This window comes from Aythya ferina (genome assembly GCF_964211825.1).
Source record: "Aythya ferina genome assembly, chromosome: 6".
NCBI lineage: Eukaryota > Metazoa > Chordata > Aves > Anseriformes > Anatidae > Aythya > Aythya ferina.
This window is the reverse complement of record NC_140303.1, coordinates 41,148,192-41,166,117: the sequence shown is the minus strand read 5'-3', so window position 1 is coordinate 41,166,117 and position 17,926 is coordinate 41,148,192. Positions and strand designations below refer to the sequence as shown.

Genomic DNA, 17,926 nt, shown 5'->3' with positions numbered 1-17,926 from the left:
CAATAGATCTAAGATTTACAGCTTCTTGACTTGGACAGGGAAAACTCAGCTTGCATAAAAATGAATTGCAAATCAGTTAATTGTAGATATGCAAAAACAAGAAATGAATCTGCGCGCTTCAGTAAAGTAAACTGAGCAACAATTCAGGGCGCAGAAAATGAAAGGCAGGGAAGGGCAGGGAAGGCTTCTGTTTGCTCTGGGGAGGGCGCAAGGCTGGGAGGAAGGAGCGCTCGCTGTGCGAGGGACCATCGAATCGGGTTACACCGCCGCGGCTCCCTTCAGTTTGTGTCAGTTTTACTGATCAGCCTAATTACATTTACATCAGTTGGACAAACAGATTACGGTATCTTGGTAAGACAGAGCCAAGTTTGCCTTATTTAGTTAAATAAAGCCCATGGAGAAGAACTAATGACAGATCCAGCTGCAGCGCTGCCCCATCTCCGCTATTTGCGCTGGGGCTGAGCAGGCGCCTGCCACAGAGTGTGGTGCTCCTCGGAGATGCCCTGCCAGAGCAGGGCGTGCTTGGTGCGGTGCTACAAACCACATTTGCCATGGAATAAAAACTGCCTGACCTGCTGCAGTCGGGGAAGCTGTAATCGAGTTACGCTCACCACCTCGGGCTGCAGGAGGCAGACAAAGCACCGAGCCTGGCATTGGCATTTGCCTAGGATCAAGTTCAGTTAAATGCACAGAAACAATAAAAAAAAAAAATTGGGGGAAAATGTTTATTTATTTATTTATTTACAGAAACAAGTCCCTCTGCTCATATTCAGCTGGGTAATCTGACACACATGACAGTTCTCGCAGAGGACTGTTGTGAAAAAACAGCAAGCTGCAGGCTTCCTCAGGGGAGCAAAATTTAATCTCTGCCTTCATTTGCAAAAAAAAAAAAAAAAAAAAAAAAAAAAAAAAAAAAAGCAAGATTAATCCAGCACACGCCTGCATTAGTGGCATCTTCAGAGTGAAGAAAGTATCGATTCTGCCATAAGTCTCATCTCCCAGCCCCAGCAGCCGCGCACTCGCTTTGTGCGGTCCGTGCTGCGCCAGGATGCAGGCAGGCAGACCTGGGGGCGGGGGCACAAGGGGACAAGGACAACAAGCTGGAGGCAGAGCACAGGTCTGAAAGCCCCTCATTTTCAGTGAGGAGGAACAACACTTAGCAGCCAAGAGTCATCCTTACAGAAGACTGTTTTCTCTCCTCAACAGATGCAATCAGTTCATATTTGACACGGGAAACACCCAGTTCAAGCATCAACGCTTTAATATTAATGTCGCTATGATTTTCTGTATTGTATTTCTAAAACGGGCTGCAGTGCACAAGTGAACATAAGTTGCAATAGATCAGGATTTTTAAACACTGAATGAAGAAGTGATGCAAAGACAGGGAACCCAGTCCCAAAATGCTGCTCTAGAGGCTCCATTTCAGTACAAGTTTGGTGTTGAGTAGCAAAATTCAGGAGCATGACCCAAGCGCTGCAAAATATTTGAGAGAAAGATGACTACAGCCATCATTTTCTGACATATTACACACCACAGATGAGCTAAAATTCATAATCTTTGTAATTACCCTCCAGAGGTATCAGCCCTGTTTATTTCGGGGGGGGGGAGAGGGATATGGAGGGGAGCTATTCTGGCTGCACATACAAAACCCCCTCTGCTCAGCACAGCTACTACAATTGTGGAATATCCCTATTAGAAGTATAAATTAAAACCTATAAAATAATATGGAGATTATAAAATTTGTGTTAAAACTGATAACAGCTTTACTGATTTACTGACAATGAAAATATATAGCATTTTTTCTGTTGGAACATTTATCAACACATGGCAACCCTGGACTAACTTGACACATGAAATGATCAAAATGGATTATGAAATCTCTTCCATTCATTTCTATTGATTTTAGTTATGATAAAATTCATCAGTGTGCGAAGGAACACTTGCCTTGGATTTTGTTGCAGGAAAAAAAAAAGCCAGACACAATTGGCTGGCTGTAATTTTAGTACAAGACGGCCGTGCAGAATTCCTTACCCTGCGTGTCATCAGCAAACGCACACAGCTTCTACGTCCCGAGAATGCTAAAGTGCTGTGTTAACTCCTCATTTTCATTTTTAAACTACAAAGTGCTAAATTCTGAGCTAAAATGGGAAAACACGAACACAATCATGTCATGTTTCCTAAGAAGCATCTATTTGAATGTCTGGCTTTTAAAAATAAACTTTTTCAAGGCTAGCAGAAGTTGTTTCTGTAACTGCCATAAACTGCCAGTGAACGGACCATTTTTATTCAGTTTTATTGATTCATGCTTTCAGTTCTTACTCAGTTAAAAACAAGGCACATTAAATACATCCTCTTATTGCTCTATAAATGCATGCGGCTCATTCTGTATATCAAAAGTAATAAATAATGGCAGTAAAACACCAAGACAGTTATAAAAATGACAACCCAGCCTCAAACACAGTATTTAACAGTTCAGTCTAGAACAATAACTTAACAAAATACGTTAAGTGCCACATGTAAAACATGCAGTGTGCGTATGTGTATTTATACACACGCGCATGTACCCGCACTCCCCCCGTCATGCAGCTTATTGCATAAACAAAACGCCCCCTTCCAGAAACCCAGCTCCCTCCTCAGAAGTCACAACACTATTTTTCCACCTGGGATCTGAACAATGCATGACAGTGACATCTACAACAACTGTTTCAGCAGTACATTCACATGGGAAAAAAAAAAAAAAAAAAAAAAGAAAAAAACAGAAAAGCCAACGAACAAGAAAAGCTTTCCCAAAAACAAATGTGAAGTGATGAAATAAACGGTTCTAGAATTTTTTTTTCCATGTATATATTCAGTTGTTTTAAGCAACACACAATCTTCTCATTACACAAGGCAGTCATACAAGATCTTGCTGTGCCATACAAAAGAGATCCATGACAGTAAAGTGCCTAAGATGCAAAGCACATTCATATCGGAGGACACACATATAGCCAAGAAAATCCCAAAGTCACGTTCTGTGTGCAGTATTACTAAAACAATAGAACAAAATATACTTTGGGTACAAAGCAGAAAATCCTGGCTTCACAGGGAAACTCGTATTATTAATTCTTAACAGTGCCACTTACAGAGGAGTGGGAGAGGAGTTTTCTTTATACAATACAAGGGATGTTGAAGATTAAATATTTTTCTTTTTGTGGCCTAGAAAAGGTCTCATTACAATTTTTATTTTTATTTTAAATTAACAACAGTATCCTAAACCACTTCCCTCCTTACCTGGCTCCTGCTCACTGAACCAAAATAACCTGTGTATTGTACATCCATTTCCATCCAAGCCTGCAGTGTATGTAAAATCTTATTGTGTTCTTATTTGAGAAGGGTTTTGGTAATGTGAAGCTGTGCCAAACATTAGCATACTCACTTGAATAAACTAGAATATATTTCAAGAAAGTTTACAGTACCACAGAAACAAACCCTTTCATTCATAAAAATGTTTCTTATGCTGTCAAATGTGCTAACTCGTCATTCACATAGACTGTGCCTAACTTGTACAGGACTCAAAGCAAGAGTCAGAACCCCTTAACAACATCTGCATTTTCAGGCAGCTGAAATTTCAGTTAAATTAAGTTAACATGCAAAAAATCAGTTAAAGGCATTTTACCCAATATTTCCAGAAATAAACCTGGAGAGGTTTTACCAATTGTTTGGGCTAAAAGAAATACACTAATTTACAGAATTACAGATGAGGCTTGCCCTCACTTTTTTTTTTTTTTTCTAAGGTTTCAAAAACATTTGACTTTTTAAAAATTATTTTATTAAAAGGACTCTGCCTCTACAGCCACAAACATCTGTGCTTATTATACTATATACTAATATTCCTCAGCCTCTCCATTTCATTTAGACAATCATTTTCCCTTTTAAATACAGAAATAATCTTTGCTGGGTTATTGTGCTGATGTTTTTCATTAGTAAAAGTGGTGACAGCAGTTCAAGTATCAGATTTCACATAAGCAGAAATTCTGACCCCTTAGAACGGAGGTTTTTGAGTTGTGAACTGGTATTTATACTCAAACATAACAGAATAAGTTGATCAATAAACCACTCGTGTTTTTCCTTCCTTGTTCTACATCAGGCAAGAATCTTCCATCTGATCTTGAATTTAGTCGACCTAGCAGAAAGGCAAACAGCCAGTTGCAACGCTGTTGAAAACAGATCAAGTGAGCGGTCCTAATTTTTTTATTTATTTTTCTTAATCTTTACATTAATCTGCAGAAAAATAGCCCTTTCACTTTTGCAGAAAATTTAGCAGAATGCAAAACAAGTTTCACTGTGTGACTTTGAGTTTTTAAATAAAAACTTGCGTTATCAAAACTGCCATGTTCTACATAGGACCAGTGTTTGTCCCAAACTGGAAACAGTACAAAGCGCTTCACAGCATAAAATGCCACCTGTTAGACAATGCTATTTATTAAAGGAAGATTATTCTTATTAAGATGGGAGAAAGGAAAGCCATCCTCTAGTATTAACTGAATTATTAGTTTGGATGATCAACTGAGGTGTGTTGTAGTTTTCCAGCTTCATACTGCTGATACTTGTGTCTTGCTAAGTATAGATACCACAGAAATAACAAAACACTCAAAAAGAGCAAAACCTACCATCAATGGAAGGTAGTATAAATAATCCTGACAGTTCTTTACTGAATTGTTCTGTTCCTTTTGTGATATTGTCTCAAAGCCAGAACATCAGCTTTCCCTCTACTGATCTTTGTTGAAGTGGACAGCCCTGCAGCTTTTAAGTACTAAAAGCATATTTGCAAATCTCAACGCAATGCTTTCCTTAAAGGCAGGATTCACTTTTTCTTTAAAGGTAAAGGTGGTATAGAAGTTAATGAACAAGGCAGCACGTGCACGTGTTTGTGTGCACCCAGATCTTTCTGGACTGCATTCCAACTTCTTGTTAATAAACTTCTATGACTAAAGCATACCCAATCCGAAAGGCCACATGTTGGAGTGTTAAGAGCCGTACAGAAAATCATTAGTAAAACAAGTGCACCAGTGTATTTTTGTAAATGCTACACCAATGGACAAATACCAGTCACCTTGAACAAGCAAGGACAGTCGAAAGCACTGGAATGTTTTCAGCAGAGATGCAGCCACGCATACCCGTTAGCTGTGGCTGTGAACAGAGGCTGTGCTCGAGCTACAGCCCTCCACCGCTGCGGTCCACCGGGATCACCACTCTCTGGCCCAAGTTCTCTTCAGCAGTCTTCATGAGGACAGCCAGCCGGCTTCCAGACACATGGCCCTTCTGAATGGCACTCATGAGCTGAAAGAAACAACACGGAGAGCATCCCGTTAACTTATCTGCAAGACAAAGAGCAGAGGCAGATGGTGCAGCCTCAGCCGTGCTACCACCTCCTCCACGCAAGAGATGTGCAAACATCACGGGTTGTCCTGCCCCTTGGGCACCAGCACAGCTCCCGGGCAAACCATGGCTGAGCTGATTAGTTCGTCCAAGAACCAGTGGCAAGTGTTAATGTAGATACAAAACTGATTCTTCCACATATAAAGCAGAACTGTTGCATAGTTTCAGACTCCCCTCAAAGATCAGCTGATATTTCTGGAAAATGTAAATAAAGTTTTGGCCAGGACTCAGTGGCAACAGAACCACCAGTTGTGACCTAATTTGAAGTAATAGTGCAGGTATCCATTAACACCATTTTTTTTTCAGTGGCATTTAAAACAGTAGGATAACCCATCTATTTCACAGGCTCCTCCCCTCACCTTTTTTTTTTTTTTCCCCCCCTTTTTTAAGAAAAAAATCTGATGGAAACTTACAGAAGAACACAGTTCCTGATCCGCTACTGACCCTGGACTATACCCTTTCACTCACATGCTCTTCTTTGTAGAGGTAGGGTACTTGACTTCCACAGTTCTTTCAAATCCAAATTTTTATAGACTTTTAAAAGTAATTTGCCTTTAAGTCCTTGAAACTGGACTCAGCTCTACCTTACCGAACACACACTAGCGCTAAGATTTTAGTTAATTCTTTTTTATCCCATGGATAAAGTGAGCATTAGACTTGAAATTACATGCAGTCAGCTTGTCAAAGACTACTGTGGAAAGCAATTGGCACTTACAAAATGCAATTTCTTACTCCCATTGAGTGCTTGGACTCCTTCAGACTTCTTCCCTTCTATAGGGAAGTATTATATCTGCAGCTGGACCTATGCAAAAGTGGTATCAACACTGTCAAACCAGGAATGATTACCCAGGAAGGGGAGGCACAGCCAGGCTGGAAAAACTTCCATGCCTTTTGGAGGCCTTTTGGTTACCCCGTGCAGCCTGAAGAAAGGCAGAGGTAGGAGGATGGGAAGCACAGACCAGCTGCAAGAGAGCAGCTACAGGCAGCAAGGGCAGTCCAGCATCGCTCAGACTTAGCATTATTCTCCCCTGCCTCCCTTCCTGCTTCCGAAGTGGTCCCTGCAGATGCTAACAAGGCTCTAGGAGTGGCATTGCTGTTACGCCTAATCCGCTCTGCTTCGCAGACACTCCATGACCAGCCTTGGGGTGGCTTGTCCAGCTATAATGCATACTCTTCAGGGAAGAGACTGGACAAAAATATGTCTTAGCCCTCTGGCACTGCCATGAAAACAAAATTTTGGTATGCAAGCCTTCAGAAAAGCAATCATTGTGGTAAGACAGGTGGTACAATGGTCAAAAAAATAAGTAGATGCCAGCAGGAGAAAATTCATTGCTAAAACTAAATTGGAACGACCTGTTAGTGTTAGACACTGATCAAGTTGGCCTGCTTTCTATTTGTGAGACCCCTCCAAACACCAGTGGCTGCTGAGAGCGGTTCCCCATGACCAGCACACTGGCAGCCTGCAGCTGGGCTAAGGAAGCCACTTGGCATTGCTCTGCTCACCACCTGGAAAGCAACGCCGCCACCCCGGGACAACGTGTTCCTATACTCTAATATGAACGTCCACAAATATTTGCACACTGCTTTCCACAAGCATTCTGGCAGTACAATGTAATTACTTGAAAGTTTTCAGAGAGCAAACACAAAAGTATTGGGAGCTGACTTAACAGATCCATTAAAAAATTAAACAAACATTTAGCGTATTTTGTTCCTTCCATGGCAACCTCCTGCTAACGTTGTCACTGCACTTCCTAGCTCACTCCTGCTCAGCAGCTCCCTGCGTGCTGCTCCCTGCCCCTGCAGGAAGGGAGCGCATGGGCGCAAGTGACCCTTACTGCGGCGCCAGTCATCAGCTTTAAATGCAGCTTACATTATGAAATGTTTAGGAACATTTTCTTCTCAAAGAGAAGCCAGTAGCCAAATAATTGCACAATTAAAAAATAAAAAAAAGTAACTTCAAAACTACAACAAAACAGTGACTTGTCACTTGTATTTTAGAGGTATTATGACTTTGGATAGGCAGCCCCTAATGAGACTGTTATCAGAGTAAAGCAAAAAAAAAACAAGGCCACCACAGACAAATCCACAGCAGACATTAATTGCTGGTTACTTTGACTTAACCACAGTGTATCCAAACTAACCAAATTATAGTTTAACACAGTCATTACATTCAGTCATGTAGGTTTTTTCCCCACTCTAATTGTAAGTTTTCTTATGCAAAGAGATGTAAGAGGGAGACCCTTCTCAATAGCCAGACAATCAGCTATGATTTTCTCTTATATCTCAATAAGACGGTTCTGGGATATTTTATATATATATATATATATATATATATATATATCCATTTTTAAAAGTACATTCCAGTTACTCAGCTGAATTGCCACATTTTAAGTAAATAAACAGTCCTTTTTTTCTAATGCTGGACACAACCTGTGAAAATTTTCTGCATTTAGATTCAACAATGCTCGTCTTATCTACAGCTCATCTCAAGAGAGACAATTACCATTTCCTTTGCCTTGATCTTGTTTGTTTAACTTGACACAGTGAAGAAAGGGCTGACATTGACCAAAATCCCCAGCATTAATTTATCTCATGTTCGGCATTCATCATTGCCACCATGTAGGAAAGACATGGCAGTCACTTGAAATACCACACCAAGAAAAACTCTACAAAAACAAAGCTAACTGGCATCCTGCATATGCTAGAGGACCTGGGTGAACAAACATTTCAGTAGCACCTTTAATTTTCTTATTTTAAATCCCTGCAAAAAGCAGATGTACAGGTTGTCAATGTAATATCTTTCATACAAATGAAGGTATTGTTTATCAACCCAGGAGCTGAAATGGAATAATATGGACTGGATGTACCTGAACTGCAAACGTTTTTAGTACTTTCTAAGCTATTTTGAATACTTTAATCATTTTAACTGGCTTAGTTAAACGTCAGGGTGCATAACCACAACGTACCTTCTGATAGACAACTGTCTTACTTTCAATATACTTAAGTATCATTTCTGTATTGAAAACCAAAATCAGACCTGTATTGTGGTATACTTGGAAAATTGGACCTGTTCTTTGGGTCTAATTGTTTCTGCACAGGAATAAAATACAAGGATTTTACAGTTGCCTGGAGCTGGCTGTGTGTCATTTTTGTCTTGCAATCTGGCAAACAGCATCAATACTATCATGTTACCCAAGCATCATTTACCTCCTCTCCAACCCAGCTCTTCAGAACAGAGGGGAAAAATACCTATGCCTTTGTTTGTTAAATCTACAACTTTTTTCAAAGAAATACCTACCTGCAGAAACTCAATGAGCTCAACCTGTCCATTTTTGTTCAGATCTACTTCATTTAGAATATCATGAAGTGTTTTTTCATCAATTTGTACACTGATGCTCTAGTCAAAAAAAGAAAACAAAACACAGAAGCATCAATTGCATTGCTCAGTATGACTTATACCACACTGCAACGCAGGTAAGAGGCTTAAGAAGGAAACCAAAAGAACACAAGGAAACTTTACCTCCAAGACACGCTGCACATCCAGTATAGTTATAAAACCTTTCTTGTCCTTGTCAAACATATGGAATCGCTTCTTGTACCTGCAAGATAACGATTATCAGTGGACAAAAACTATGTTCAATGGTATTAACTCCCAGCAACATAGGGAACTCTTATTTTACTTACCTTTCAATATCTGAAGGCACTAGAGTGATTTCAGAGCTGTCTGTTAATTGATCTGATTTTACTTTGTAGCCCATTTCGTAATACAGAAACTTTTTAGCAGCTTCAAGTTCTTCCTATGATAAATAAGAAAAAGCTGTCTTTATATCTGAGGAATAGTAAGTCCCTACACAGTTATTTTTAAAACTTAGTACTTTATTTGCTCTTTCCACGTAACAACAGTTTACCTAAGGTCCAACAATTAAGCAGATGGCAGCTGAAAAGTATTAAAAGAAGTTCATCTTTGTCACCTTTTAGTCTTTCAAAGAAGTATCAAGCCTAAAAAAGGCTTCTAATTACTGTGTAAATGCTTTTAGGATCATGGAATGCCTTCAGTCACATATGGAGTATCTATTTAATTCATTAAGAACGGTACTTGCAGATGAGGCCAACAAAATGCCATTTAACACAGCTGATATCACAATATTTCACTTATCTTTCAAAAACCACGAGTCTCAACATCAGGCATGTTCTTTGTTTCAAACAGTTTTTCATGGTAATAATATTAATCTGTTACCTGAGAGTTCCATGCAAGGTTTTTAAACCAAATTATATCTCATGAAGTACTGTAGAGCATGGTTCTTTTCTACAGCTATGGGTACACCAAACAGTGTTCTAAGATAGTAATGCAAGCATCTGCCACAAAGAACATCACCATGAAAAGCCACAGCACAGATTACAAACAAGTGTAAGCATACTGAGTAATGGCTGCAGTAACAGGGACAGACTCCTAGGCACATGAATATAAACTGCTTCATCTAGCAGAGACTTGCTCTTGAAGACAGTCTGGAATAGTTTAGTTGATCTTCTGATCTTACATACTTCAGTATAAACACGCAAGTTACCCTTCAGCCCCAAACCAATAGGATGTCTACATCTAGGATTGGAGACAAAGATTTTGATGGTTTGTGGAATTCTAAATAGGGATGTAGGGTGTGACTCAATGCATGGGTATCAGGTGCCTTCATTTAAGGTAAGACATCTGAACTAAGCTCATTAACTACAGAGCAGGCACACAAAGGCTATCTCAAATAGACAGCCACGTTATCAGCATGGCAAGTAAAATGAGATGAGCCAGTCCTACAGTATGTTGGAGCACTGAACCACTGGGACAAAGGAAGCAAACACTGGCCTTAAAAATAATTTAGGCCAAAGAATGGTAGCAAACTCAGTTATCACCACTTTTCAAAAGACACAGCAGACAGAAAGGAGTGATACGAATTGCAAAATTCTCCTCTTCTACGATGGACCTGTTGAGAAGTGTCACTGAACACACTATCCTATTCATGTTGAAATATTAACACCAAAACTGCTTCATTTTTAGAAGAACAACAGGATACAGATCTTCACTTTCTCTCCACCCCTTGGCCGATACCAATGCATTTCACAGCTATTTTTATAAAGACTTTAGAATGAAATACACCAAGTGAATCATTCTCTCAGGAAGAAAGCATCATTGAAGTTTTCTATTCAACTAATTTAGACTGTCAACATGGAAACTACTGAAGAAAAAATAAGACTTTTAGATGAAAAAGGCCCTTTGTACCTTTTTTTTCTGTTCACTCCAGTTAAGTTCTTTGCCCATTATATCTACAATTCTTGGTAGAGCTTCCTCAGCAGCCTGAACATTCAGGAAGGCCAAGCGAGTCCGTCGGGAAATCATATCCACAGCAGTGCGGGCATATTCTTTTACACCATAGATGACCTAAATAGTAAGACAAGGGGGAAAAAACACAGGTGAGCATGTATTGAATATAAATGTATAATGTAATATGCAATATATTTAATATATTTAATCATTTATCTATCTATCTATATAGAAATAAGCATGCTCAGGGGAAGTGAAAAAAATGAAAAAATCTGGACCTTAAAGGAAAGGACTTATGAAAGTGCTTTTCAGAGTGAGATGGACCTGCAGTAGAACCTGCTTGTTTCCAAAGAAATCACTCCGAGTATTAGGTAGTTTTTCTTACATACCTCAGCTTCAATATAAGGAAATTCAGACACAAGGCGTTTTCCAACAATAGGCCATCTCTTTCCTGTAACTTGGGCTATTTTGGCTACCTCAAAAGCCTTGTCACCATAGGTAGAAGCTAGATGCTGAGCCACCTGTGGAATTGAAGAATTCATTATGCTTTTGTAAGCACATAAAATATATGCCTTTTTTTCTTGTCAGTTCTCTCATCACTAATAACAAAGAAGCTGTAGAGAGTATTAGATTTTGATCATGTGGGAGGAAACAGCTAATGCTGTCAATGGGTAAAACCAGCACTAATACTACTACATAGGTATCAATATAAATGACTAGCGATACTTCAACTCTTTTGCTACAATCTAATTGTATGTAAAGTATAGATTTTGTTGGGCTTAAGGAAGATAAGCACTAGTGTGTAATAATATTTTAAAGTAGAAAAAAAGTGAAGATTAGGAGGAAGGGAAAGAAAAAATTGTGTTTTGACAGTTTAAGAGAAAAGACAAGCAATTAGTAGGTGGGTTTTTGTATGTGTGTGTGGTGGCTTTTTATTTATTTTTTGATTTATTTGAAAAGCTATCCTTCCCCTAGTCAGATGAAAAGCTCTTATTGGTCTTAAGAGATTTAAGACACACAGTATACACACTGACACATATTACACACTATGCAGGTATTGTGTTTAGTGAAAAGACAAAACCCTCTAACACAGAAGTATCAGAGCATAAGCAATAACAAGGACTCACCTCACTTTCAAGCCCGTAGTCCTGTACCAACCTAATGTAGAGAGTAGGACTCCAGTCCTCAGCCCCTTGTAGCTGCAGCCCAATAGTTTTACTGGAACCCGCATTCAGATCATGTGCCTGAATAGCAGCATCAATGGTATCCTGTGCCATGGCACGGTAGGTCGTCCACTTCCCACCTGTAATCACACATTTCCTTTTTTATTTAGGGAAAGCAAAGGAAACCATGAAGTTGCGATGTACTACACATTTTGCATACCACATTATTCTTACCAGACTCATTCTAACAAGAGAGTCACACTGCCACAGATTGATCATTACCTGATTGTAGGAATGCAAAGAATTACCCTGTTGGAACAGAGTTTTGCATAAAATACAGTGGGGAAGCCCAAAGCCATACTTGAAATGATCTTCAGGTACCTGCTATTGTGACAAGGCCACTGTCACTGACAGTAACAACGTGATTCCGGGATATCGACTGAGTGTCTTTGGAGTTGGGGTCTGTGACCAGAGGACGAATGCCACTCCACGCTGCCAACACGTCTCCTCTTCTCACTGTCCAGAGGAAAGATCAGCCAAAATCAGTCATGAACAAATGTGTATTGCTTTCCTAAGGACTGCACCAATCAATACCATTATCAGACTCTAATCAGTCAGAGAGAAGTTCATTTTTCACACTGATTAAAAATTCACCTGAACAGGGAAATTCTGGGAACTGATCAGCCAAGACATTCAGCTGTCAAATTCTCTCATCAGCTCACCATACCAAACCCAACCCCACCTTATCACCACATCTTGTCCTTGCTTTTGCTAACAGAATAGTCCTTATGTTGCATTTTAAAAACCAAAATAACGCTCATTCCACATGGACATAACATTTGCTTTTAGGACTTTAAAGGTTTTTCTACAGCAGGTAAGTTATTTTCCCAGATTTTCCTCTTGATAGGTGATCTCTTATTTAGAGCCTCTGTCAGAAGTCCAATTGCACATTTGCACCCGGTAGGCTATAGCACATCCCCTAAGCTTCTGCCTCACCCAGACCTTTGACATTTGCTACTGCGCAGCAACCCCAAACGGCCCAGCTAACTTGCCACAAACCATCTAGAAGCCCTCGCTGTCCTCACTCAGCCACCTCTTCCAGTGCTACCTTCCCAACCTTATTGTTTCAGATGCACTTTCACTCCTCACAAGAAACCTGACTAAATGGCCATTTACAGCCTGCCCTTCTCAGTCATACCCCTCTGCTTCCTGCCAGTTACAAGTTACAATCCCTAAAGCCAAACCTGACTTTTCAGAGAACTTGGAGGAACAAAACCTCAGGGCAACAAGTGGTTAAAAAGAGTCCTTAACAATTTTAGGAAAACAATCTAGCCTCTGAAAGCAACTTTTTTTTATTTTATTATATATATATAAAAGCATGTAACCAATAATTTAATGGAATTTTCTTGATTATTAAATTTACGATGTAAAAAATTCAACAATTTACTTTATATTGAAGCTCCAGAACATTTTTGAAATAAACTTTCAAATAACTGATAATTAAATAATAATAAAAATAATAATACTGATTTTTTTTTATTAACAGGGTGTAAAAATATCCCCCAAAGAACACAAAATAGATTTCAGAAATCAATGGTGCTCTGCCAGCATGTTTAACCTGCCAAAATGAAGTGTTAATCACAGAAATAAGATACCATATTACATTTATAAACTAATGAAACTAGAAAAAGCAGCATGCGTGACACTATAATTAAACAGTTGGAACACATCCAAGCCTGTGTAAGTTGATAACCCTGGCACTGTCTCTGGCAGCAAAAAGGCAGGTCTGCAGTGAGTTGATATGGCCAGCACAGTTGTTAATTCAATAACAGGCAATCTATAAACACTGCTAATTGCATATGTGAAAAACAGCATGCACCTAGGTAGGTTTCATTCAAAAAAAAATTAAACACTTCATAATGCACTTCTGTAAAATACTGTGCAAAATTTCTGCCTTGTTCAGTCTTAATGTTACCAGCTACCTGTCTGGCCTACCACGCTTACACCTACTTCTGCTTAAGAAACCTAAAGGTACATTTCCTGAAAACCGTTTTTTGTGAATTTTGTAAAGTACAGAGCCACCAATTACCCATTTCAGGAATCAAGTAATCCAACATTTCCAATTGCTGGATAGCAAATTTCCTAAATCTAAAATATTGCAGTATTCCTGGAAAATAGTGTTGTTCAGATTTTTTTTTTTTTTAGTGCTGCTATTACAACAGAAACACAGCAGCACAAATGCTTTCACAGAACTGTTATAAAAAGTCTCACTACAAAGTAAAGAAGCCTCTCACTTTAAACAAGCACTCTGCATCCAAATGAGCCAGCATCTTACAACAAAAATGCTCTCAGCTCAGCTACTGAGGTGAACCACCATCACCAACTGATTTTAAAAAAAAAAAAATCCCATTTCTGCCCATTATACTTCCCCCTCCAACTGAAAAACTATTAGGTATTTATCATATCATTAAGAGCAATTAAGAAAAGATGCCTACAAAATGGAGATAAAGACAAAGGTGCAAGACAAAGTCAGAACAACTTTTCCTTCAAGAAAAGTGTATTAATTCAAAAAGCGTATTAATTCAATGCACTTGTATTGATGCATGACTGAACTGACCCATGTCAACAGAACTTTGCATCTGCCACACAAAAAGGCCAGAATGACTTGACTGCACAGCTGGACAGCTACTGCCAGTTAGATGAAAGGTATGTGAAATCTGACTGTTCAGATATCAACTGCTTTCCATTTAAATAGTCCAAGAAAAGCAAGTATATCTGGAAAAGCCTCGTTGATAGCTCTGAAACAGATCAAGATGACACTTATGTCCCACCAGAATCAGATGTACAAGAACCAAAGCTTTAGACAGACAGCACTGATTCAAACTGAATACTGCAGGTCCAGCCCTCCCATTGAAAACCCAGAACTCAAGGCCCTACCTTCAACATCAACACTAAGGTAGTTGCGCACTTCATTCAAAATGAAGTTTATATCTTCTTCTGTTGGTATCGGATGGGACGTAACATCAGTTGGGCTGTCCGTGGTGCCTGCAATAGTCATCTTCTCCCACGGCAGGAAGAAAATCACTCTACCATCGCTGGTGGCTGGGTCAAGCAGCCCCATGTTGTCCGGGCTGAAATAAAGAAGGGACATGAACAAGTCAGGCATCACCAGAGATCTGTTCCTGTACACCTTTAAGTATTAGAACATTATCTTTGCTCTTGGATCAGAAGATTAAAAAGTCAAATCAGATCTTGTATGCCACCGTGACCCAACTTTAAAAGGTAATCCCAGAAGACGTGAGAAATAAGGCCCTTTAATGTGATCACTGGAATCTGATTTCCTAAGGCAATTAGCAGGCCACATCCTTAGAGCAATCAGGCCTCTGGCACCTCCCATCTCCGATTATTCTTGAAAATCTTGCTACTCCAACTTCAAATACAAGGATCTGGAAACTTCAAAATAGCATTTACTTGAAACTCATATTATGGAATGAATAACTACTTTTAAAATAAATAATAAAAAAAAAGACAACAACATGTAACGCCACAGAGGAAAGCTAAAGCTGAAACAGTGCATGCATTAAAATGGAAGAACAGAACTCTGGCTCAGTTCCAATGGGTCTAAGTATGCAACAAGAAAAGTCTAAGACCACATATTAGTAATCCAATTTATCAATTAATTTTTGTCACCTATTTAGGGAGAAGATAAGACGTGCAAAAATCCAACGACTTTTATAACCTATATTTGCAGTAAAGGTTGGTGTAGGAGGGCAACATTAATAGCAAGAAGCAGAAAAAAATGAGAACAGAAATACTGAAGTCGTAAGCATTACAAGTACATTAAAACAGTAAACTTATGATTCTACATTGAGTTTACCAACCAGGAACTAAAGCTCAGACTCACAAGGGATTTAGAGCAAGAAGTAAATTCCAAATACTTCCAGCTCTAGCTCTCACTATAGTGTTCCTGAAGTAGGAGCCATGGTTGGAGTGGAAAAAAGGCAAAAGTTACCACCTCCATAAAGGCTAATTGGATGCTAATATTCAGAGACTTTTCACTCATTTCCACCAATGCTACAGAACATTTCAGTTTAATGAAATACAGTAGTTCTTTGTGCAGGAGATTTTAACTTATGGATCAGTGTTTTCTGATAGAGCACAAAAATCCTCATGTATGAAAAAAACATCTTCATCACTTATATAGCACTGCTTATATTTCAGGAAACAAAAGGCATCTATGAACACTTCAAAAGTAGTTTCTATATAGGAGAATATTCAAGCTGCCTTTTTTTCTATTTGTTTTTGTTTAAAGGAAAGATGCTAATTTTGATTCTGGGTGCTGAAGTCCTCATAAAAACATCTGCAGTTTTAGTAATCTTCAGGCTCTGCACCTACTCCTGATAGCGGAAGGATGATTTAGGAAGCATATCTAAGTGCTAAGGAGCACCAGTGGGGAATAATTCAGTGGACTCAAATAACTACTAACACAATAAGCTGAAGGTAGACAGAGACCCAGTTGGATATGAATTACCTATTTAAGAGAGCTACAAGCTGAATCATTGAATATTTCATTTTTAGGAAATCTAAACTGATTACTGAAGGTAAGTTTTCAATATCTGGAAAGGCTAGGAGAAGCTGAAAATTTCATATATAGCATGTATATTAGAACATTTTTTAGATGATATTTATAGACAGCTTAGGCATACAGTTGGAAAAGTACAATTTAATAGGGGAAGTCAACACAGATTTGTGAAAGGTAAATCACGTCAGACAAATGATTACTTTTTAAAATGAAAAAGCTATTGATTTAGAGACAGGAAACTAGAGGTTTAATATACAGTATCAGACTATTCAGATAGCTTCAGACATTTTCAAAAGTATGATTTTTTTTTTTAATATGATTTAAGTAAGAACCATGAAAGAGAAACCAGTAAAGACTTAAAAATAAGTTTCACCATAACACCTATGGACTGAAGCATTTACAGTTGGGTAACACAGCAAGCGATGAGAGAGGATGAAGCAGTCTTCCATATGCCAATTCACTTACTGATTTAATGGCTATCCTGGTAAGTTCCCTCTCAATCTCCTTTTGCTATGTGTATTCCATCTTAGCTAAATAACCAATGAGCCACCAAAAAAAGATTCCACAAACTGCCTGGTCCAGAATCATGCTGCTGTGTACCAGGAACCTACTGAAACCTTCTGAATCTACACATTTTTACACTCCTACAATTATGGAATTGATGTGACCACATGGTACAAGCTATAACAGTATCACCCACTGTAAAATTTCTCTAGTGCTCTTTAAAGACCACTAAGACTACTAATATTAGGACTGCAAACTCTAAGATGAAATTGAAAGCAATACCTTTATATAGAGCAATAGTGGCAAACAGACACTGCCTAGGAGTATAACGCAGGCAGATCTGAAGTGTTTCTGACAGCAGACCAAGCATCAAAATACTCAGCCCTTTGTGAATAATGATAGAGCAATAGTAATAGTTAAACAGTTGACTTAAAACAACTGAAGGAGTTTGGAGCGTGACTACTTTATATAAGCTTCATTTACAAAAAGAACAGCAGCTTTATTGGACAATATGCAGAGTACATGACAAATGAGGAAATCTTTAGAACAGATTACTAAATTATACAGAAATATAAAAATGTAAGACACTACTAAATTAGTTAAAACTGCTTAAATAAAGGACAAAGTTGAACTTTTGAGCTTGAAGTCAGTACGCGATTCTGGATGTTAGAATATGGCATTTTAAAGAGCTGAACAGAAGCATGAAAGATTTCTAGTGGAAGAAATATTTGAGCAAGACACCACAAATCTAAATAGAAAACAGGTGAATTTCAGTAAAGTAGATCTGAAGTTTAGGAGACAAATGTATTTGGAACCTAGAACGTGAAGTAGATCAGAAAATTTAAGGAAGACTGGAAATACCTGAAATTTGTTGGGTGAGAGGGAACACTGCATACATAGACCTCTTGCCCTACATGTGCTAGTCTAAACAAAGGTAGCCAGAATCCTCTT

General features: G+C 38.7%; 1 protein-coding gene across 5 annotated transcripts in view; it reads right to left on the bottom strand.

Moving 5' to 3' along the window:
• Positions 1 to 2,274: 2,274 nt before the first annotated feature.
• Positions 2,275 to 17,926, bottom strand: part of GPD2 (glycerol-3-phosphate dehydrogenase 2) — a 58,119-nt gene continuing 42,467 nt past the window's right edge. For 4 of the 5 annotated variants that reach the window (XM_084523664.1, XM_084523665.1, XM_084523666.1 and 1 more), the window contains 9 exons: positions 14,827 to 15,020; positions 12,271 to 12,405; positions 11,854 to 12,029; positions 11,116 to 11,247; positions 10,685 to 10,843; positions 9,103 to 9,215; positions 8,939 to 9,017; positions 8,717 to 8,815; positions 2,275 to 5,319 (listed from right to left, as the gene is read on the bottom strand). In XM_084523664.1, coding sequence (XP_084379790.1) covers positions 5,194 to 5,319; positions 8,717 to 8,815; positions 8,939 to 9,017; positions 9,103 to 9,215; positions 10,685 to 10,843; positions 11,116 to 11,247; positions 11,854 to 12,029; positions 12,271 to 12,405; positions 14,827 to 15,020 — 1,213 coding nt within the window. In that variant the 3' untranslated portion in view covers positions 2,275 to 5,193. The remainder of the gene's footprint in view (positions 5,320 to 8,716; positions 8,816 to 8,938; positions 9,018 to 9,102; positions 9,216 to 10,684; positions 10,844 to 11,115; positions 11,248 to 11,853; positions 12,030 to 12,270; positions 12,406 to 14,826; positions 15,021 to 17,926) is intronic. The other variant, XM_084523668.1, reaches the window with a different exon arrangement.